The sequence below is a fragment of the Engystomops pustulosus genome, chromosome 2 (genome assembly GCF_040894005.1).
Source record: "Engystomops pustulosus chromosome 2, aEngPut4.maternal, whole genome shotgun sequence".
In the NCBI taxonomy this organism is placed as follows: Eukaryota; Metazoa; Chordata; class Amphibia; order Anura; family Leptodactylidae; genus Engystomops; species Engystomops pustulosus.
The window spans coordinates 155212829-155235962 of record NC_092412.1 but is presented as its reverse complement, the minus strand read 5'-3'; the positions used below and the strand labels follow the sequence as shown (position 1 = coordinate 155235962).

Below are 23134 nucleotides of genomic sequence, written 5' to 3'. Positions count from 1 at the left end.
GAAACCATGTGGAATATGACATACAGTTGAGACAGGCCTTGGAAAATTCTGCGAAAGTGTTTCTCATTCTTTTGTAGATCCAGACAGAGACCTCAGGACACATACCCGGAAGCCTGGAGACTACGTGGTGGTAAAGAGACACACCAGCGAAAGAGTCTAGAGCCTCCATGCTTCCATGCTTCCTATTGCAAACTTACTTATTCTTCTTGCTAGCTGGTCTCTTCTGATGCTCAGGGACACCCCAACCATGATTATCACTGTAGCTATAGGGCTGACCAGGATGCCACCAGGGTAGGAGACTTTACCTACGTTTGGTGCAACAAGACAATGGCCTTCTTTAACATTGACAGCACAGGTAACAATGTATTAGCAGTGTCTGACGTGTACAGGATTTGTGTGGCTAGAAGAGTCAGGTCATGCCTAGAGGCTGGGAAGGTGAGTGTACTGTGATAAAATTTGTGCATTCCTTCTCGTCTTCCCCAAGGATAAAATTGATGAGACACATAAAGAAAAGGTAAAGAATACCAAGGAATTCTGGAGGTCTAAGGGAGAAGCACCTAGATGACAACATTTTTATAGATACAGTTGGAGCACCAAGGGGGGTCCCAGATGAATTCACGGCCCACAGTCAGATATGGGCAGGTGGAGAGTCCATTATTTCCCAGATAGCTATGAGTAAAAATGTTGATTGGATTAACTGTTTTTATTGTAATCAACAGAGATTTGTGAATTATATCCAAGATGCTTTCCAGAACCACATGGCTTTGGACATGACCCTTCCTGAGAAGGGAGGAGTCTGTAACATACTTGTTGCATGTACATCCCAGTTGACATCGCCCCCTATGGATTCATTACCCATGCCCTTGAAAAGATTGAAGGACTGTCCAGGAAACTCAAGAGAAACTCTGGGGTGGACACTTTGTCCTTCACTTTATGGTTGGGGAATTAAAAGGATTTCTTGACTTAAGTGGGGGTGATATTGGGGATTGTGATTTTACTCTTGTCACTTATTGCGTGTTGTATGGTCCCCTTTATCAAGTCAACCATGTCCCAGATGGCTTTTCGGGTGGAAAGACCCACGACAGGAGAAGTGCCCGGATTGGAGGGTGATGTCCTGTTGGAGAACCAGTCTGTTAACAAACCTGTGAACTATGGAAACTCAGTTATGTGATTTGAGTATGCAGACCTTGTAACCCTTTTAGCAACCGGCCTCTGGGGAATCTGGTGAAGCCATAAAAAGTCCAACAGGTGAGAGTTTAGCCCACCTGAAGGTACCTGGAGTTTGAGGAGGTTGCTTGGGGAGGTTACAGGTCCGCAAGCTCAAAAAGGGAGGAGATGTAAGAGATATATCCCTCTACAGATGCCATTTTGGACCAAGTGGACGCCATTGTCTTAGCCGATGGGGGCACGTTGCACACTCAGACCTCATCTTGTAAAATGTCTATTCACCTCATGATTCAAACATAATTTGAAGTTTAAGTCTGATGACTTGTGACCAGGGTAACATCATCGCAGGTCCAGGATGCATTTATGGACCTTATGTTTTCTGTTCCAGAAGGGTTGCAAAGTTTCCAGAGACAAACTCCAGTACTGCCAGGAGAAGGTTGTCTTCCTAGGCCACTGCTTCTTAGCCACAGGAAGGCACATGACAGAGGAAAAATAGCTGGCAGTCCAGAATGTGCCCCTGTCCCGAGGCCCTAAGCCTCTTCACGTGTTTCTAGGACTGGCCAGCTCCTGCAGGCCTGGGATAAGGTCTGCTGCCTCCAGCCTGATGCTGCCCCTTTTATGACTGCATTGTCTCTCCCCCATTTGCCCTACATCTGCAGGCAATTGATGCATTCCAGAGCCTTAAGCTGGCAATCCTGTCCGCCCCTGCCCTAGGATGTACACCAAGCATATATCTCATGAAATCACAGCATATTTTATCACTGAAATAACTGCAGCCTGCATGGACCGATTGTTTTGTGGTCAGATATGTACATAGGTATAGTTTGCTAATATTAAGTAGCACCCTGGTCACTCTCTCCAGAGATGCATAGATAGATACCAGGCAAGATTATAACGCTGATTTTATGGGGATCTGATGGAAACTACTTTTAACAGGGAGTCAGATAGCTACTAGAGCTCTATAGGAATCTGCCACTACCTGTATTTGTAAAAAAAAAAGGTGGTGGCGGGTTACCTTTAAAGGCATTCCTGCTGAGACAACATGAGTCCATGTCATCAGAAAACCATTTTATTTGTTCCTCCACTCTCAATGTGACCTCCCCCACAGTGAACCCTGATCTCCAGATCAGTCAAAACAGCTGTCAGTCATCAGGTTACAACATGATCTTTACAAGTGCCCAGGTGAGAAGAGAACCGAAAAGGCTCAAAGTGGGCAAGGCTGCAGGTCCAGATGGTATGAGTGCAAGACTACTCAAGACCTGTGGTGATCAGCTTTGAGGTATCATTGCACATATCTTCAATATGACCCTGAAGTTGGGAAGGGTGCCACAACTGTGGAAAACATTTTGTGTTGTACCAGTTCCAAAGACACTTCACCTATCAGACATACAGACCTACACGCATTGACATCCCATTTAATGAAGGCCTTCGAGAGGTTGGTTCTCACACATCTCTTCCCTCAAGTGAGCTCATCTATAGACACCCTAGAGTTTGCTTATCAGCCAGGCATTTGGGTGGATGATGCCATCAGTCACCTTCTAAACTCTTTCACACCTGGAGAAACTGGGGAACACTGTAATGTTATTTGATTTCTCCAGTGCTTTCCATACTATACAGCCAGGGCTAATATGAGACAAACTGGATCTGGCTTGAGTGGACCACTACCTCTGTAGCTGAATCCTAGACTATCTCACAAACCGACCTCAGGATGTGAGAGTCCTGGACTGTTTGTCAGACACTGTAATTAGTAGTGCAGGTGCACCTCAAGGTACAGTCCTGGCTCCCTTCCTCTTGACATTGTACACAGCAGACTCCAGGTATGTCAGGGCTCAGGGTCAGTGGACCCCTGGACCACCGTGGGAGATGGTACTAGCAGACACCTGGGACCGGAATCTAAGTGGCACCTGGTCTTTACCAGAGCCCGCTGGGGCGCCACCAGGTCGTTCGACAGGTGCATAGCCCAATTCAGGTCTCGTAGTCAGGTTCAGGCTGGCGGCAGAGATGCAGAGTCAGGGCTCAACATGGGTCAGCAACAGGAGATCAAGGCAGGAACAGCTCAAAGCTCACCATAAAGCTCAAAGATCTGGAGGGGAATGATGGGAACAGCCGAGGGAGCATGGACGCGCACAAGACCTAGCCTGGACGGAAGCAGGAGTGTGGAGAGGTGAGTGCGGGCTGGGTGGCGCAGCGCCATGGAGAGGAGCACAGGTGGGCCCACGATCCGTGATATGGATCGCGGGGGGACCCATGTCAGTACCCGCTGTAGGAGACTTCGATCCAAGATATTCTCTTCAGGCTCCCAGGATCTCTCCTCAGGCCCGAACCCCTTCCAGTCTACAAGGAAGAACTGCTTACCTCTCACAGTCTTCATGTCCAACACCTCCTTAACCTCGTAGACATCTGTGGAGTCAGCCTCAGGAGCAGGAGATTTCTGAGAGAAGCGGTTCAAGATGACAGGCTTCAGGAGAAGACACAGAAGGAGTTCGGGACGTGCATTGAAGAAGGGAGGCTAGCTTGTACGCCACCGGATTGATGCGTTTGATGCCTTCAAAAGAACCAAGGAAGCGGGGACGAGCTTGTAGCTAGGTATCTTCAGCTGGAAGATAACCACCCTTTGTCACCCAGAGAGAAGACAGGAGGAGTTTGAAGCTTGTTATCAGCCTGGGTCATGGTGGGGTCTGTGGCTCGGAGAAGAGACTGACAAGTCTGGTCCCAAATAGATTTGAGGTCCTGCACCAGATCCTTTACTGCAGGGACATCAATGGAAGTAGACAACGGAAGAGGAGGACGAGGGATTTGTCCGTATACCACAAAGAAAGGAGCTGCCCAAGCAGACCGAGAGTCCAGGGAGTTATAGGAAAACTGAGCCCATGGTAGCAGACAACATGGTGTAGGTAACAGCCCAATGTCTGGTTCACCCTTTCTAATTGACCATTCGATTAAGGGTGGTAAGCAGAAGAAAAGTCCAGATTCACTTGCAGCTGGTTACACAAGGAACCCAGAACTTGGACACAAACTGGACCCCACGGACACGATTTAGAAACGCAATGCAATTCCAACAATGAGGACATGTGCAAGTGCTAGTGCTCGGGGTCGGGCCTTGGCAAGTGTTTGCAGTGAACCGCATGCGATCGGTAACCAGCATCTGGTATCTTATATTGTGCTGGTTGCCGTTTGCATGCGTTTGAAAATACATATACGCTCGGGACAAAGCCCATCCCAGGCGTAAATGCAAAGCTAACACCATGTGTGAACTTGCCAAATTTGTCAGTAATATTTTCATTCATTCAGCCCTAAAATTTGCACATTCACAAAAGATAAAGAGAAACCCCACCTTTAAATTTGTCATGCAATTTCTCCTGAGTACGGACTGTGGACATTACTTGTTGTTTGGGTGTGCAGAAGGGAAGGAGGGTCATGCATTACCCAGTTTTGCCCTACAGAATTAAGTGGTTTTTATTTAGTTCATGGGCGCACTTTAGTGAGCTATACATTTTTTTTTTTTTGCGTTAATGTTACCATGTGAGGGTTTATTTTTTTTGTGGGATTAGATACATTTTTGATAATTACTATTTTTGGGGTGGCTTTGCCCTGATGCTGGAAATGTATTAATTCTTTTTGTGCAGTGAAAAAGCATGGAATCGGTACCTAGCATCCAGGTAATGCTGGTTAATCATCACATGCATTTCACTGAAAACACACTTACATTCGGGCCGAAGACCATCCTGGGCACTAACATTGCATTTGTAAATGCAACGCTAGCGCTACGTGTGAACGCACTCTCAGGCTGCATTCACACGTTGCGTTAGCATTGCACGCAGCCAGCGTCAGGAAACAGAGCTGTATGTAACCCCTTTTCAAGGCTTTTAAATGAGATTAATGAGCATGTACATAAAGTGCAGTCACAGCAGCGTAGCTCCTCCACTACAAATAAACAAAGTCAATGAAAGGGACTGGGAAGGAACGCCTGCACTAACCTTAGAACTTCCACAGTGACAAGGAAAACAGGGCCCTGATGTCATGGCATAAACGAACAAATACAGTTTGCTTATTAGACACCGCTTCAAGCTATAACTTAAAGGCATCAGACCTCATAGGCATTGCTCTGCCATATCAGGGAAATGCAGGAAATTGTCAATTACTTTAGGAAGTGGACATTTTTAATATGAGTATTTAGATTTCAGAATAAAAAAAAAAAAAAAAAAAAAGAACATGTAAATTGCATATAATATGTACAAAAAACAAAAATAAATTGTAGTCATAAAACTATTAATACCCTGAGTACACAATGAATATCTTAGTTAACATGGATAAAAATCAGGCAGCAGTGAATTGGCCAGGCTGAAGGACGGCTGGTTGCAGCATGCCCGCATGACTGCTACTTCTCTTAGAGAAGGGTTCAAGGAATTCTCATTGTTTGAATTGTGAGAACCGTAAGGCCAAACTAAAGTTTTCAGTCTGCATTGCACGATCATCCTGTATAAATATCTAAGGAAAGTTTATTGGATTGTTCCTGTGTTTTAGAGTTGTGGGAGGTTGACGACGTAGTAACGTGTCCCCCAGGTCTTCTTCTCTTGGCTTATCATATACTGTAGAAATGAATGGTTTTGGATTCTTCCGTTTTGGGCAGTAAGTGGACAGTTTTTCTCCATGATACCTAGAGGAAAAATACCTCATAAGTGAAATAATTCCGAGGAGCAAAACAGTGAACAGTTAAATGTTATTTTACTTAACTAGACTCTTACCCTAAGCCATATTTGCACTTTGGATGTTGACCTTCATTCTCCAAGGCCTCTGGCATGCCCGCTCTACTTGAGCCAAGTCCTGTCCCATCAGTCCAGCCTTGGCGCTCCATTAACTTTCTTCCAACACCCTGGAAACAAATACATAAAACAGCAATATAAACTAAGAAAATTCCGTTGTGCCATTCACCACATCTGAAATTTGTTTTAAATAGTCACAGTGCTGGAATGAGGAATTTTAGAGTAAAAGCATTCCAAACTCATCTCAATGAAAATGAAGCAACTTTTTAATGGGACTCAGTGAATAATATAAGCTATTATTATAAAGATTTTAGGTCCCGTTTGGATGTATGGTAAGCGACAACCATCATCTGCTAGGTTCATTTACACCCTTCATAATGGAAGCCCCGACCTCATCATAGTGCACCCATACATGGACAAGTTGTATAAAAACCAAACTTTAGTAGTTTTTAATGTGAGATTTAATAACCATTTTGTTTAGGTGATCCTTGTCTAGCACAGGGTTGCACAGCGCACCACCAATTCACAAAGTGTTGGGTTGCAGCCTGATCCAGTATGGGAGAAGGTTTTAGAGGAGAATATTTACTTTTTTCTGACTGGCAGGTCACCAGTAATAGTCATGTGGCCTTGAAGAGTTTAATGGGAACCTGTCACCACATTTTTCACAAATGCAGGTAGTGGCAGGTTCCTATAGAGCCCTAGTAACTATCTGAAACTCTTCTTTTAGCTAAAAATAGTTTCTTTCAGATCCCCATAAAATCAGAGTTATAATTTTGCCTGGTATCTATGCATCTTTGGAGAGAGTCTAGGGGTGTGGCCTAATGTCATGTGACATCACAGGTTCTTTAGCAACTTAACACTAGCAAACTGTACCCCATGCACATATCTGACCACATAAAACAATCACAGCAGCCTGCGTGGACTTCTGCTCTTCTCCATGGATGCTGCTGTGATTTCATGTGATACAATATGCTGTGATTTCATGAGATATATGCTTGGTGTACAGTTTTCTAATGCTGAAAAGCTAAAGGACCTGCAATGATGTATTCCAGCATTATTCATTACAAAGTGGATCTATATTTACCTTTGTATACCGTTCAAAACCACCCAGTACACATTTCTCTCTATCTGCGTCCAGTCCTTCTCGTCGCATTTTCTCTTGTCGCATCTTCAAAAAATCTTTAGCATCCTTATCTCCAGAACCAGGCTCATAATATTCACTCATGTCCACATCCCAATCATCAGCAGTTTGTTCATCAAAATCTAGATAAAAGTAAATGAAAAAGGGGACAATATTTCTGTTACATTTGCCACAAAACTGTAATGCCACCAGTTAATTATTAACTCTTTTCAGTGAAAAATAAAAATTCCCTTAAAAAGGGCTGTTCTCATTTTTTTAAGATTCAAAATATCCTTTGTAATTATACAACATAAACATAGTTAAACAAGAAAGAAAAATCTTTCAATCATGTACTTCTCCAACTATCTAAATACCTAAATAGCACTTTACTAGGGGAAGAGGGAGCGGTAAGACTTAAGACTATCTTAAGGGGAGGGGAGGGGGAGGGCCCAGTACAACCAACATGTAAGGAACGAAGAGAGAGGAAAATGTAGAGGGAAATACATAGACCGGGAGAAGGGAACAGAGTGAACATAGCGTGGCTGCGTCGTACTCTCCCAGGCGTCCCAGAGGGGGGTGTTTATCAGCTAAGCAGAACATACCCTGGGTAAGGCTTCAGCTATTAATATTCAAATACCAACTTCAGCCAACCATTCCAGTTTCGTTTAAAATTCTTGTTGTTGATTAGACCTTGCTCCCACATAGAGCTCTCATAGCTATAGCACTCTCATATTTTCCCTTATTGTATTCTAGATAAAAGTTAAGGATTTCCACTGTTCCACATCTCCCCACCCCACATAACCTACTAATTAACCATCTTTCTTTTTCGCAGAAAGTACTGGTATAAATATCCAAAAGGGCGACAACCGGACATGGGGGGGGGGGGGGGGGATGGTCCTATTGCATATTTTCGGAATGAGCTCAAAAATGTAATTCCAAATGCTAGACGCCTGGACACAATCCCACCACATATGTACAGTTGTCGCAGTGGCCATACAGCCCCTCCAGCAGAGATCACTACAATCTGAGTTAATTCTGGCTAATTTTTGGGGAATCAAGTACCATCTGGTGCGCAGTTTAAACAGATTAATTATATAATTCGTACAGAGCAGATTTCTATTTGAGTCAGAGATTGCCTTTAGCCATTGCTCAGCTGATAAGGTCAGATTTTACTCTCCCATTTCAGCATATATGGCTGTTTACCCCTGCAATAACAAGTTATAATATCCTTATAAGCTGCTGAAGTCCCCCCCCCCCCATGCCTCTGACCGGATCTAAAAATGTCAGAAATCTAGGCCTAGGACATACCCGCTCCACTAGAAAATCCTTTAGCAAATGCGTTAAAGTACTCAACCTATGATAAGTAAACCATTCTGAGGTCGTTAAGTTGCATTTCTGCCTCAATTCCTTAAAAGATAGGTATCTACCATTCTTCCTCATACATTCCAAATTATGGATACCAGCCCTGATCCAATCTGTCAGATCAAAATTTTCAGAAAGGGTTTGTAGTGTTTCTAAGTCTATAGTCTTGGGGGAAAATTTTACCTTATCCCCCATTAGTTTACAATATTTTCTCCATGCATGTACTGTTGAGCGTGTTGTTTCCAAGGTATCCATGGATATAGTCCCTAATCTTTTTTTCTCTTTAAACTCCAGGAATTCCCATACCAGCAGGGACTTAAGTGTCAATACCTTAGCAATTTCTGACTCAATAATCATCCACCTATCTTGAATCTCACCTCCCAGCCACCACTTCAGGATAGGATCTAACAGAGCGGCTTCTTGGTAACACGCTATGTTGGGGAGACCTGCGCCTCCCAGATTTTTGGGACAATACATAACCCGCCTAGAAATTCTAGATTTTTTATAAGACCTAGCCCGGAGGGCTATATAGGTCTCGATATCCTTAATTACTTGTCTGGGTAAGGGAGCAGGTATACTTCTAAGAAAATAAAGAATTACCGGAAGGATATTTTGTTTAATATAGAAAATTCTATCGAGTAGAGATGTCACTATCGGGGAGCTCCTTTTACAAAGAATTTTAACCCTCTCCAATAACTGTTGACCATTCAGTCTCTTAGTCTCGTCTAAGGTCCGTCCTATTTGAATGTCCAAGTATAAAAAACTTCTTTCCATTAAAAAGGAGAAAATGACTTTTACTGGCATTCACTTTGTAATATGCCATAGACGAGAACTCCTCAATCGTGGTCTCTAAAGCACTGAGAAAACCTAAAGCAGTGATGGCAAACCTTTTAAAGACAGAGTGCCCAAGCTACAACCAAAACCCACTTATATGTCACAAAGTGCCAACAAGACAATTTAAGTGGTAACTTATTGATCCCTGCTGTATCACAGGTTTAATCGTATTGGCGTCCTGAGTTCATCAATACAATAGAAAGATGATGGAAAAATTTGGATTGTATCTTCCCTCCAGGGTTCCCTGAAGAGGAAGAATCAGGCGATCCAGAGTGGGAGCTCCAATGACAATCCATCTATCCTCACCTTCTTGCTCCTTATGTAGTCCTGGCAGCCAAATAGCGCTGAGCATGGCACGTCCTGGGCTGTATTGGATCACAGGAGAAAGCCTTAAAGGAAACCTACCACTTGAAGTGGCAGGTATAAGAAGGAAATACCGAGCACCAGCTCAGGGTGAGCTGGTGCCGGAGCTTATTTTTGTTAGTGTTAAAACACTTTTTAAACTTTATAGCCGAAGCTGCTTCGGCGCAGGGAGGTACGCGCTCGGCGCTTACCACGCGCGCGGCTCTCCTTCACTTCCTATGTAGCCGCGCGCATGGTAAGCGCCGAGCGCGTACCTCCCTGCGCCGAAGCAGCTTCGGCTATAAAGTTTAAAAAGTGTTTTAAACCGCGATACAGCGGTTTAAAACACTAACAAAAATAAGCTCCGGCACCAGCTCACCCTGAGCTGGTGCTCGGTATTTCCTTCTTATACCTGCCACTTCAAGTGGTAGGTTTCCTTTAAGTAATAGCTGGCAAACTCTGTGTTGGAGTGAAGGCCTGAGTGCCCATAGAAAGGGCTCCGAATGCCACCTCTGGCACCAGTGCCATAGGTTCGCCACCACTGACCTAAAGGGTCTGTGCTACGTCATCTGCATATAGACTAATTTTATATTCCGAAGTATTCATTTTAATACCCTTTATCTCTTTATTCTGGCTTATGGAATGTGCCAATGGTTCGATAAAGAGATTAAAGAGCAGGGGTGACAGTGGGCACCCCTGTACTGTGCCGTTACTTAACTCGAAACTGAAAAAGGCTTCAGAAATACACCCATTACACCAGTGATTGGTGCTTGCAAAGTTGCCGGCAGCAGTAAAAAGTTGGCTGTGCACGGACAATCTGTTACTATGAGAGCCTCAGGTCTTTGTAACAAATGATCAGAAAATATACAGCCTCATGTCTTACAATGTGCCAGTGTAACAAATGATCAGTAAACTGTAGTATGGCAGTATATAGAAGGATCATAACCCCTAGGGTTAAAGTACCCTAGGGGTCCTGAAAAATAGTAAAAAAAAAATAAATAAAAACTTTCTATACAACCGATATATAAAAATATACAGTAAAAATCATAAACATGTTGGGTATAGTCTCCCAAAATGTCTGATCAAAATATAATAACAGTAATTCCCGGCGTTTAAGTCCAATGGAAAATGTCATAAACAGCACTTTTCCACCATTTTGGAACATATAAAACATTTTTATAAAAAGCAATCAAAAGGCTATTTAGTCCTCAAAATGGTACCAATAGTCTCCCAAAAAAATGTCACACAGCTCTGTACACTGAAGTATGAAAAACTTTTAAGTGAAAGAAGATGGTGAAATGACATTTTTATTTTTTGTACAGAAGGTTTTAATTTATTAAAACTAACATATAGAAATCTGAGGTTTTTTATTTTTACAATAAGTGCGTTGGAAGAGGGGTACTCTTGTACAGTGTGTGTATCCCAAACTCTATAGTTTAACTGGAAAAGTTGGGGGTTGTCTTACATGCCTTGAAAATAAGATCTATTATAAAACCACAAACTGAAAAATGTGGGCCCTCTGCAAATAACCCGGGGGTCATAGTGGAGGAAGATGAGGAAAGGGCTAACCTATTGAATGTCACCTGTCATTACCCAGGAAAATACTAAGGTGGATAACTTTATTTGTAAAGAGCATTGAAATACGATGCTGTAATAGAACTAAAGATTATGCTTTTGCATCATTTTCTTGTGGGCTTAGTTTTTACGGCTTTCACTGGGTACCCCAAATGACACTTCTCCTTTATTCTTTCAGTTGGTATGTTCACAGGGATACTAAATTTATATAGGTTTTATAGTGTTTTAATACATTTAAAAAAGTTAAAAACCTTCTCTACAAGAAAAACAAATATCTTCATTTTACCATCTTCTGACACTAATAATTTTTTCATACTTTGGCATACAGAGCTGTTTTAGATGTCAATTTTTGCAAGATGTGCTGACTTATTTTTGCTACCGACTGTACGCCCTCTTGATCGCTTTTTATAAAAAAAATTGTACATGTTGGAAATGGCAAAAAAGTGGCCTTTTGGACATTTGGGTACCATTTTCCATTATGGGGTTCAAAGCCAGGAATAACCGTTATTTTAATATATCTGACATTTTGGGACAGGGGAATACCTAACATGTTGATTTCCGATGTTTATTTTTATATCCATTCTAAGGAAAAAGGCACAAATTGAATTTTTAGTTTTTTTCACTTTATTTTTGTAACTTTTTTTTACTAATTTTACTATCAGACCCACTAAGATACTTTAACCATAGGTTGTCCTCAGCGTCCAACTGGGCACCCTTCATGTAATGAGAAAGACTACCAAATTGAAGTGTAAAACACGTTCCGGCAGATTTATTAGAATCATGTAACATTAGATACAGGGCCAGAACCAAGCTCTGTACATAACTGCAGCATTCAGCCATGCTCACTATATACATCAGAATTACAGAAATACAGATGGTTGTAAATTACATGAGAACAGATGGTTGTAAATCCAGAACAAAATCTAAAAGGGTGCTAAAAAGAAAGTGTCCACAGCAGCAAACCGTGACTACATAGCGGTCATAGTCTACAAAGGGGCTCTGCAGAGTATTATCACACTAATGACTATATTGGTGGATAAAGCTCTGTGCAGCAATAGCCACAGGACAATACAGATATGACATTACTCCTGACATGTCTGTCTGTGCATGTCAGTCTATGTATTGCTGTGTACAGTGGCTGTAGCTCTTTAACCCCTTCCTGACCTGCACTATAACAGTACGGTGCACATTGGGAGCAAGAGGAAAGAGAACGCTGAGACCACACACATGCCGTATTTTTTGGACTACAAGGCGCACTAAAAATCATTTGATTTTCTCAGAAATCAAAGGTGCACCTTATAGCCCTTTGCGCCTTATATATGAACCGTACTTACAGACAACAGCTGCCTTGAACTGTGCACAGATCTGCCACCTGCTGGCCATTCATCCTTATAACCAGGTGCGCCTTATACTCCGGTGCGCCTTATATATGAACCTAGACATTTTAGTAGGCATTTATTGATGGTGCCAACCCAAAGAATAATGTAGACCTGTCATTTTGGGGCGCACCGTGAAAGCCGTAAAATCCAAGCCCACAAGAAAACAGCACAAATGCATTTTTTCACCAATTTCACAGCATTTGGAATTTTTTTCCCCGCTTCCCAGTGCAAATCATGGAATATTCAATACCATCATTATGAAGTGCAATTTGTTATGCAGAAAACAAGCCATCATACAGCTCTGTACATGGAAAAATAAAAAAAGAGAAAAACAGAAACACAAAAACCAAAAAGAACAAAGTCGTTGAGGGGTTAAGTAAAATTCTTATTTTCTCCTCAAGGGAGTCACAGCGCATGAGAGATGCTGCAGAATTGTGAGTTTAGTGGTAATACCAGCACTTACTTTAAATCTTACTTTCATCTTCTTCTATGACTAAGCCCTCCATGGCATCTTTGTAAAGACACAGTGCCTCCCCCCACCCCAGTATAGTCATAGGGCTCCCCCAAGTACAGTCACAGACCCTGCTCCCCACCCAAGTACAGTCACAGACCCTGCCCCCCAGTATAGTTACAGTGCTCCCCTTAAAAATATATATACATGTATATATATTATGTCACACACATATACACTTAGCATATGCAGGCAGGTTCCGTGCGCCAGCATTCAGCGACTCAATGACTGAGTGCCGGCGCAATGGTGTCAGCGAGCAGGAAATCAATAACCTAAAGGCCCAGCGTGACCAGGGAGAGGTATTTCGTGCTCTGGCACCAGTGGACTGTCGTGCCGGAGCAAAGGGCGATGGGGCCCCAAGCGGAGGCTGGAGCGGAGGCTGAAGCGGGCATCCAGGAGCGGAGGCTAGAGCAGAGCTGGCATCCAGGAGCGGGCACCAAGGTGCGGATCGGGCATCTAGGACCAGCAGGCGTTGGTGCCCACCGGAGGATTCTCCGTCGCTGGTTGTCCTATTGATCCTACCATTATACTGGAATACTACAATACAGCAGTATATAGGCAATTTAAACATGATCTTTTGGGAATTTTGGCTTTGCCGTTGGCAATCAAAGTGTTAACAAGGATCACGGTGTTACCGGTGGGTGTTTGCTGCAGTATGCAGTGCATACGATGTGTCATGTACTAATTCATCACATGTTGGTAAGGGAGTCCAAGTAGTGCTCTACTATTTTAAAGTGACCCATCCTGTGCTGATTGGTCCTGTCCGAAGAGTGAAAAGGTGTGGACAGGGTCGGATTGGAGCTCCAAAATTCTGGTAGCAATACGTTTGTTACTGCCTAAATTGCCATGTTGGCACTTTGGGAAAAGCTAGTGTTTTTTGGGTCTCAGTTTGGGCACTCGATCTATAAAAGGGTCACCATCTCTGCCATAGAAGGTTTACACAATAGTTTCAATATTTGCAGATGATACTAAGCTGTATCTGTAAACTGTAAAGTAACTAAAGTAATTAGGACACAGGAGGATAGTGTAAATATTACAGAGGGATTTGTAGAAACTGAAGGCATGTGCTGATAAATTAAAGTTAAACCCTTAAAACCAAAGCCAGGTTTTGCCTTCTTTACAAGGCCCCAGATATTAGAATCTACATAAATCACAAGTGTTTACAATTTTGGAACACTTTAACATATGCAAGTGATTTTGAGATTGTTTTTTCGTCACACATGAAGAGAACCTGTTTAGAGACCGGTTTAGTGTCCCAATTTGTCCTTTAGCAAGTCCCACGGCTACTAAACTAAAGAAAACTTGTATGGATATGTGGGTACAGAGCTTGCACAATGAAGTGGGATGTACTGCTCTGGCTTCTTGGCATTACTGTACAGGCAGGGGAAGCACCAGAGATGGGTCTGATGCACATCATATGACTCATCTCTATGCAAGTTTTTTTTTTTTTTTATAGCAGGCACAGACTGACTTGCTAAAAGGCGATTTTGGACACCAAAGCACCGGTCCATAAGGACATGTTGGTGGTTTAGTGTCCCAAATTGCCCTAACGGATTCTCTTTAACCCCTTCAGCCTTAAAGCCATTTTAGGGCTTTAGGCCCAAGACTGATTTTTAAAAAACTGCCTTGTGTCATAAGAGACTATAGCTTTGGAACGTTATAACATATCCAGGCTATTTTGAGATTGTAAAATTTTGATGATATCTTTTGTGTTTAATAATGAAAAAAAAACAAACAAACAAACTGAAATCTTTCTTCATTTTCAAAGTTCTAAAATTTGTGAGTGTCATAGCACCCAAACAACTTCAGAACTAACATTTCCCAAATGTCTGCTTTATATTGATGTGGATCTTTATGCATCCTCTCTTTTCTAGGTTGTTAGGAGGTTCAGAATTTTGTTTGCAATTTTTATGAAATTCGCCAAAACCCATATTTAGAAGCACATGCTTAGCTTTATGTGACTTTGAAAGGCCTAAATAACAGTAAAACCCCGTTAATTATGGCATTTTAGAGACGAAACGCCTCAATGTATAAAAATTTTAAAAATCAACTATTCAATGAGCAAAACCTCCACAAAGTTTGATACCCAATTTCACCCCATGTGTGCTAATAAACTGACGTATTGGCACACAGCCGGGCGTAGAATGGAAACCGTGCCATTCAGAGCAGATTTGCATTGTCACATTTTACAGGACATAAGATGTTTATTTTTGTTGGAGGAGATCCACTTTTCAGGAACATCATTTAAGGGGATTCAGTAGCTAATTGACAAGCTTTTATTTACATTTTCTTTGTGGGACTTAAGTAAACAATTAATTTTGGTCTACCATGGCCGTTCACCATAGCACGGGGATACCCATTACTATAGCTGTTTTTATTGGTGAGAAATTTGCTTGTTTTTGCATCACCATGTATCAATGGGCATAACAATTTTATTTACTTTTTTTGAAGAGCTGTTTTAGGGTTTGTTTTTTGCTGGACAAGCTGTACTTTTTCTTGATAACATGTTGGGGTAGATGTTACTTTTTGATCACTTTTTATCCTGTCAGATGTGTCAATTTCTTTCTTTTTACAGCGTTCATCATATGGGTTCAGTGTTAATTTTATTTTGTTGTTAAAGGTTGTTAAACATTTTATTTTCTCCCAGTGTGGGAGACCAATACTAGTGACCAATACTAATGTATTGCAGCATATATTCATAGTCAGCTTATGCATTTTGCATATGCTGACAGCAGCACTGATCTAACTGCTTTCTACTCTAGGCAGCCATGGGGGACTTCATTGGCTGCCATAGCAACTATCGGCACCTAAACTTGCCCGTCGTCCATGTAATGCCCTATATGACCACAGCATATATCGGGCTAAACGGCTGGGATCGTGATAGTCGTGATCCCGGCTGTTACTGAGAGAACCCGGCTTTCACATACTGCCGGGAAGCCGCTTCAACGTAACTATACAAACCAAAGGTGGACACCACCCGACACTTGTTTGGCCTTTCTTCATCAGGGAAGTGTGTGTATGTAAACCTGTGTTTGTGTCCATTATACTCTGATATTCCTCTGGCCAATGTGCAATACTTTTTAGGCAAATACATTGACTGGTACTAGACCTTCTATACAAACTGTGATCTATTTATCATTTATATAGTTATTTGAACATTGGAGGACTTTTTCTTTGTAGGTTGTCTTTATAAATTGATTTGTTTTAGTTGATCTAATAAAGTGTTAATTTATTCTTTGGGTCGATGCGATTATGGGGATATCAAATTTGTATAGGTTTTATACTGTTTTCATACATTTACAAAAATTAAAACCTCCCGTGCAAATTTTTTGTTTTCAGATTTTGCCACCCTATGGTGCTAATAACTTTTCATATTTTGGTGTAGGAGCTGTGGGTGGTGTCATTTTTTGCAACTTCTGATGAAGTTTTTAATGCTAGCATTTTTAGGGCTGTACGACCTTTTGATCACTTTTTGACGAATATATATTTATTTTTATGTTTTTCAAAGTGGCATTTTCAAATTTGGGCGCCATTTTCCGTTACAGGGTTAAACGCAGTGAATAACCGTTAATATATTTTGATAGATCGGGCATTTTTGGATGCGGCGACATCTGATGTGTTTAAGATTTTTACTATTTATTAATATTTATATTGCCGGCGGCAATGTGAGGGTATTATCAGTAAGTCTTTGCCCCGATATGCAGCACAGACTTACCATATATGGAGAGGGCTCAGCCTGTGAGCCCTCTCCATGCACCCGACTCGTGAAAGGGTTAAAGTAATGGGGGAAATGGGGGGGGGGGGGGGGTGTGTGTTAGAAGATAATGACAAATGATCACATTTTAGGTTATCTAGTTTAGAAAAGGACAACTAAGGGGAGACCTTATTACAATGTACAAATTACTCAATGGGTACTAAAAGATCTTTTTATACCCAGGACTGTGACCGGGACAAGGGGCATCCTCTACGCCTAAAGGAGAGGTCGATTCCACCATCGCCATAAACAGGGATTCTTTCCTGTGAGACTATGGAACTCTCAGCCACAAGGTGTTGTTATAGCTGTTAATTTGAACATGTTCAAGGGTGGCCTGGATGTGGATACACATCGTATGGGAGTAAAGCTTTTTGTAAAAAGTCTGTGCTGATCCAGGTAGTTCTTCTGACTGCCACATTATGGGGTCAGGAAGGAATTTTCCCCTACTTTGGGCAAATTGTTTTTAGCAGACTTCTTTTCTTTCCCAAGATTAACACTGTATGATTTACGTTTAATAGGTTGGATTTTTTGGAATGACGTCTACTTCTAACCTTATTTACCATGATACTAAGTTTCCGTTTTGATTTGTGATGAAAGTGTGGGACCTGTGCCAGATTGCCAGTGTGCACATCATTCAGGAATCATTACATAAATATATGTAAAGGATTCAGGAGGCTTTCAGATACAGTGTATATTAAATTTGAAATTTAACCATTAAATAATGGCTTTTACATCTTGCGGAGTTACCAAACTTACCCCCTTCCTGCTCCTGCCATAGCTGGGCATCTGTGTAAAACACCAATCCCGAGCCACCCTTCTCCCACTTTAGCTCTATTTCCTCCTCATACAAACGCTCCTTAGACCGTTCTTGTGAAGTGACATCTTCATGTAAAGCTTCATGTCGCTCCCATTCTTCACAAGTGTCATTGTCCTTTAAATGAGAGAAAAAAAAAAAAAAAAAAGAATAACCTTCGCCAGTCTCCAGAATAAATGGATGTTCTAAAAATAAGACAAACCCTCTTTGATGTTAAATAGTAAAAGTGTGTGAAACATAAAACATAGTTATGCTTTAAAGGAAACCTACCATTTGATTTGATGTATTATGAACCAAACATACCTTAAGAATGCTGTAGCTACACTGATGCAGAAATACATCTTTAATCCCTGAGCTGAGTGATTTTGCTGAAAAACTATTAGAAAATTCAGGATACCGAGTCTGTCGCTCCTTTGCTTGGCTCAGCGCTTCTCTTCTAACACTGCTCAGGATAATGATGTAATCACTGACAGGCAGAGGTTATCAATCAAGGCACCCCAGCTGCTGTGTATGAGTAATCCAGCTAAGGTTGATTAGTCCTGTCTGGAACAGTGCAGACAGCTTGTGTAATGTTCATGTACTGCAAGACACATTCAATCGAGCTTTCCCAATGTCCTGAACGTCATTATTGTTTTTTCAGCAAAACCACTCAACTCAGGTATTAAACAAGATATGATGCTGCATCAGTGAAGCTACAGTATTCTCAAGGTATGTTTGGTTGAAAATGCATGAAATCAAAATGGTAGATTTCCTTTAAGAGGGAATATTACAACAAAATATAAGTATTACACACATAACATTTCTTGCAAACAGGTTTAGAAAAGGTTAGAATATGGAATCTTATAGCAGGAGATTTATCAGAAGTGTCGGACAGCAGAACTGTTCAGAGCTCAGCTTTAATTTAAAGGGAACCGGTCACCAGAAGTCAGACTTTCACTGGTGATAGACTGCAATAGGCACTGTCTAGTACATTACATAACTGTTAGTTTCAGCTCTCTCCTCCCTTTGTTCCTGAAATATCCCCATAAAGCTATCCTGGCTCCCTGCCAACAAGTCCTAAATCAATACTGATTTAGAACTATTGTACAGATTACCGTATATACTCGAGTATAAGCCGAGACCCCTAATTTTACCACAAAAACCTGGGAAAACCTATTGACTTGAGTATAAGCCGAGGAAGGGAAATGGAAATTGGTCACAGCCCCCCAGAAGTATATAGCCAGCCAGCCCCCAGTAGTATATAGCCAGCCCCCGCGCCCCGGTATACAGCCTGCGAGTCCCCGCGCCCCGGTATACAGCCTGCCAGCCCCTGCGCCCCGGAATACAGCCTGCCAGCCCCTGCGCCCCGGAATACAGCCTGCCAGCTGCCACCTTTCCGTCGGGCCCATCGGGTCTTCTTTGCTGTCCGTTGGTCAGTGGCAGGTCCGTGCGGCGCTCGGCCGCTGACATCACACTGTGTGCGGGCACACACAATACTATTGCAGCGGCTGACTTCAGTGCCTGAGTTATTTTTTTTTTTCTTTGTCTTTTTTTTTTAAACTTCAGTATAAGCCGAGTTTGTGTTTTTCAGCACATTTTTGGTGCTGAAAAACTTGGCTTATACTCGAGTATATACGGTAATATGGACGCGGTGATACCAAATATGTATTTTTTTTTGTACTTTTCTGTTTTAAATATTTTATTAGGATTTTATATGTAATTGGGCTAATTAGGGGACTTTATTTAATTATTATAAAATGATTTTTACTCTTCGTTTAACTTTCATCCGCTCGTGTGTTCAAGCCCTTACACTACAATACATTTGTATTGCATGCTGACGCATGCTCAGTTAGTTACAGCAGGGTCCTGCAAGGAGCCAGCAGCCTCGTGGCACTCGCTGGACCCCGGGCTGCCGTGGGATGGATTGGATCCAATCCACAGGGGACAAACTTACACGGCGTGATGTCACAGCCCGACATGATGTCCTGCAATCTTCTTCTGACGCGCCAATGTAGAAAGGCGGCGCGTCAGAAGAAGTACAGGCATTCCTCAGGTTAAAAAAAAAAAAGTGCTTACCTTGGTTCAGAGCTCTCTGCATTAGTGCAGTGATGCCACTGTAGTATACCATGGCTTCACTGTGGATGGGATTGTAGATAGGGCGCAAGCGTATCATCTATTAGCAAGTATAAGTTTTCGGGGTTTTTTTTTACGTGGCCACGGAGAAACCGCGGGATTTGGAACACTTAACCACATTCCTGTAAGGACCTGTAGTTGGTTTATTGACCCAAATTGCCCTGACAGGTTCTATAAATGTATTTCTCACTAAATAGGACATGTTGCATGTGTGGCCCGAGACATTCCAAACTTACTTGTTCCGAGTCTGATTGCTCCTCTGGGTCATCCTCGTCTTCATTCACGTTTATAGCACAGCTGCCTCCTCCATTTATCTCATGCCCACTAGCAGTGTAAACTCCCTCTTCTATTTCTATAGTCTCTGTTCCAGCATAAGCATAGGGAACACTACTGTAACGCCGCCCTGAACGCCGAAACTTTAGACCAAGTCGCGTTATAAGCTTGGGTGGTAAGCGGCACGATCTAATTAGCTGCAAGAATACAGCTACAGGTGTACCAACATTTCCTTGCGGCATTAGCGCTGGCGGATTAAGCTCTGACATTCGGAGCAAATCTGCAGACGTCACATGCTTTTCTGAATCTTCTGAACATCGGCCTCCAAACAATTCACGTCGAGTCTTGTAAGGGAAATCCTGGGAGTCTAAAGAAGAGGAAGAATACAATACAGTGTAAGATGGAAATATATAAAGGACATTTCAATCAAGTTTTACCCCAATATTCACTGTATTGCTTTTGTGTGTAAGATTTTAGCTGCCCATTCAAGATGGATAAGTCAGCTGAACTAGCTGAATGTGGCTGACTATTATAAGAAAATTGTTTTGCAAATTCAACTACTGTCTCCCATTTATCAGGCTACAGGACTTCAGCTGTAGCCACAATTACATTTGTATGGCATGATCTCCTGCCTAATATGGTGAGATTTTACTGTCGCCGAACTGTAATCATGATGATAGTGAGGGTTCTGCTGACAAACAGGGACTCCTTGCATATTTCACTATGATGTAAGTGGTCCTGTTCGCAGCACTTGGTCCTTGAAAACCAGCCAGCACACAGACAAAGAACAGTCTAACCACATTTCCCTTGGTGATTTAGTTTTGGGACACAAATCAATCCAACTACAAGTCCTTGTGCCCTAGTGTCCAGAATTGGTCCGTTACAGCTCTGCCCTGGAGAGGAGCTTGATGAGACATAATAGGACTCAACTTTGGTGCTACTGTTACCCATACTACCCATTGCATCACTGCGCAGGCACAAGAGCTCTGGACCAATGTAAGTATACAATTTTTTTTCTTTTTTGCAGGCCCAGAGGGAAAAAAATACATGGCAATATGTGGGTCATTTAGTGTCCCACTTTACCCTAAAATGATCCTTTAAAGTAAGGAAGAAGGAAAAAGAAGGACAGAGGAGCCTATTTTTTTTAATTAAAATTGTATAAGATTGTTATCGAGGGCTCAAACAGTCCTTATCAGTTGTAAGGTGATTTTCGAATTAACTGTTTTATAGCCAAAACAAATGGCTACCGTTATCGGGATGAGAGCAGACTAAGACACACCAGTCTTTTAGAAAATGCAGACTCACAATCCACAGCCACATATATAAAACAGAGAGGATCATCTGAATAGGGGCGTGAAAAGGTAATAAAATACTGCAATGCTATAGGCCTGGTGAATATACCAGAACACATTCTTTCAAAATGTTGATGACCTTTGTGGCTTCTTGAGGCCTTGTTCTCATATAAACAGAATGTTTGTACTAATTGTCCTTGTGTTAGCCAAGTCACATCTTGGCCTTCAAACAGAGAAGCTGCTGAGAGGAGCAGGGAAACAGTCATTTCTAAACAGTTCACACAAAATGAAGTTTGAATCATGACATGGCTGGACAGTGGTCAGCATGAACCCCGGCTAACAAAAAATGGTGTCCGCTTAGACCAAAGATGGCGTCTGTAGAGAAATATATCTCTCATGATGTATATCACAAAGTTTACTTTTATCATCTGTACTACCGATTTATAAAAAATGTTTGTTATCTATGCTATGCTAATTTTGAAAAGACCCACTCCGCCTGGAACTCATCACCTTCTGCTGTCAGGGAGCCAGGTAATGCAAAATAAACTAAATTATTGAATTTTGACAAAGGCATTTTTAAGATCTATTTAAAAGGCTATTGGAACCGGTCACTAGCTAAAAATAACATTTCTGGTTAAAGGTAATAAACTAGAAATACTATTTGTGACACGCCGGGATCACATATAAAAGAAAGTTATAATTATCAGCATGGGGACTAGATGGGAGGTGGCCGTACATCTTTTCCTCTTGCTGCCAATTCTAACTTTCTTTTCTAGGTGATCCCGGCGTGTAAAGACCAGCCACGGACAGCACTGGGATCAAGGTGAAATTCCACTCTTTTTTGAGTGGAAGATTACATTAAAATGCTTCACAATAAGCAGAGTCACTTCATATTTATTATCTCGTAGACATACTGGAGATTCACGATTATTCTAGAATTATCCTACATAGAATCGAGGGGTCTGCCTGCTACAAGCATAGGAGATAGAGGTTGTATTCAGCACCTTATACAACTCATATGCTTGTTGGAGGGGCTTGACCATCTTTCTATCCAGGAGAAGATTTGGTATGAGTGATATCGAGGGATGGAACATAAATCATGAGCCCCAGTACACACAATGGACATTGCAGAAAGTGAAGCATTACCCTCCTCTGGAGTGTCCCGCACTCTGTGGACGAGGCATCTCCCCGGCACCTGGTTCCCTGCAGGGTCCAGCCACGGTTTCCCGTGATACATCTTCATGAAGCTTTCGGCCCTCTCTGGTCTGACTGTAACCGGACAGCAGAAGGTGGCACATCTTTCCGCCGTCGGTCCCCGTCGCTCCGGTCTGTGGCGGTAATGGAAACAGGCGAAGCCATCACTTTCTGTGAACTGACTGAAATATTGGCGCAAATGAGCAGCGCGAAACATACGCGGTATTCCACTAACTAGAAATAAGGTTGGAGCACCCGGTTCCGCCATCTTTCCAGAAGCAGTCATGTGACTAACCGCCATCTTTGTGATAGTAAGAAAATGTCGCCATGTTGGGTGGGGAAGATACTAAAATTCAACCATTTTAATGGAAAGGACTGACTGCGGTCACGTGATAATCCGCCATCTCACAGAGTTACAGGCTCCTTACTCGCTGCTTAGATCGATGTGAAATGGGAATTAGTGTAACGACCCCTGATGGCACAATACGCAATGTCTTCCATTCAGGACACACTTTGACATATAGAGTGCAATTCCTAGCTGCAATCCACGGAACTTTGCAGATCCGCTTTCCGATTCGGCAGAGTATGTCCTAATTAGCCAATCCCGTCTAACCTAAAACCATAGAGCTCGCCTCCAAGCGC

At 42.2% G+C, this 23134-nt stretch overlaps 1 protein-coding gene across 1 annotated transcript; it reads right to left on the bottom strand.

Annotated features, from left to right (window-relative positions):
* Positions 1-5643: 5643 nt before the first annotated feature.
* GPATCH3 (G-patch domain containing 3) lies at positions 5644-23099 on the bottom strand. The gene is made up of 6 exons (XM_072137026.1): positions 22445-23099; positions 19970-20373; positions 17564-17738; positions 7015-7193; positions 5913-6040; positions 5644-5824 (listed from the first exon to the last, which is right to left on the bottom strand). Exons 1-6 carry the CDS (start codon positions 22791-22793, stop codon positions 5656-5658), a joined length of 1404 nt encoding a protein of 467 aa, XP_071993127.1. The 5' UTR covers positions 22794-23099; the 3' UTR covers positions 5644-5655.
* Positions 23100-23134: the final 35 nt, after the last annotated feature.

Excerpts from the sequence above, each read along its gene's own strand:
- GPATCH3 (XM_072137026.1), bottom strand. The coding sequence starts at position 22,793 with ATGGCGGTTAGTCACATGACTGCTTCTGGAAAGATGGCGGAACCGGGT. Across the intron at positions 7,194-17,563 it reads ATGGCAGGAGCAGGAAGGGG|ATTTTGATGAACAAACTGCT; the intron begins GTAAGTTTGGTA and ends ACTTTTATCTAG. Across the intron at positions 5,825-5,912 it reads AAGTGCAAATATGGCTTAGG|GTATCATGGAGAAAAACTGT; the intron begins GTAAGAGTCTAG and ends TTTTTCCTCTAG.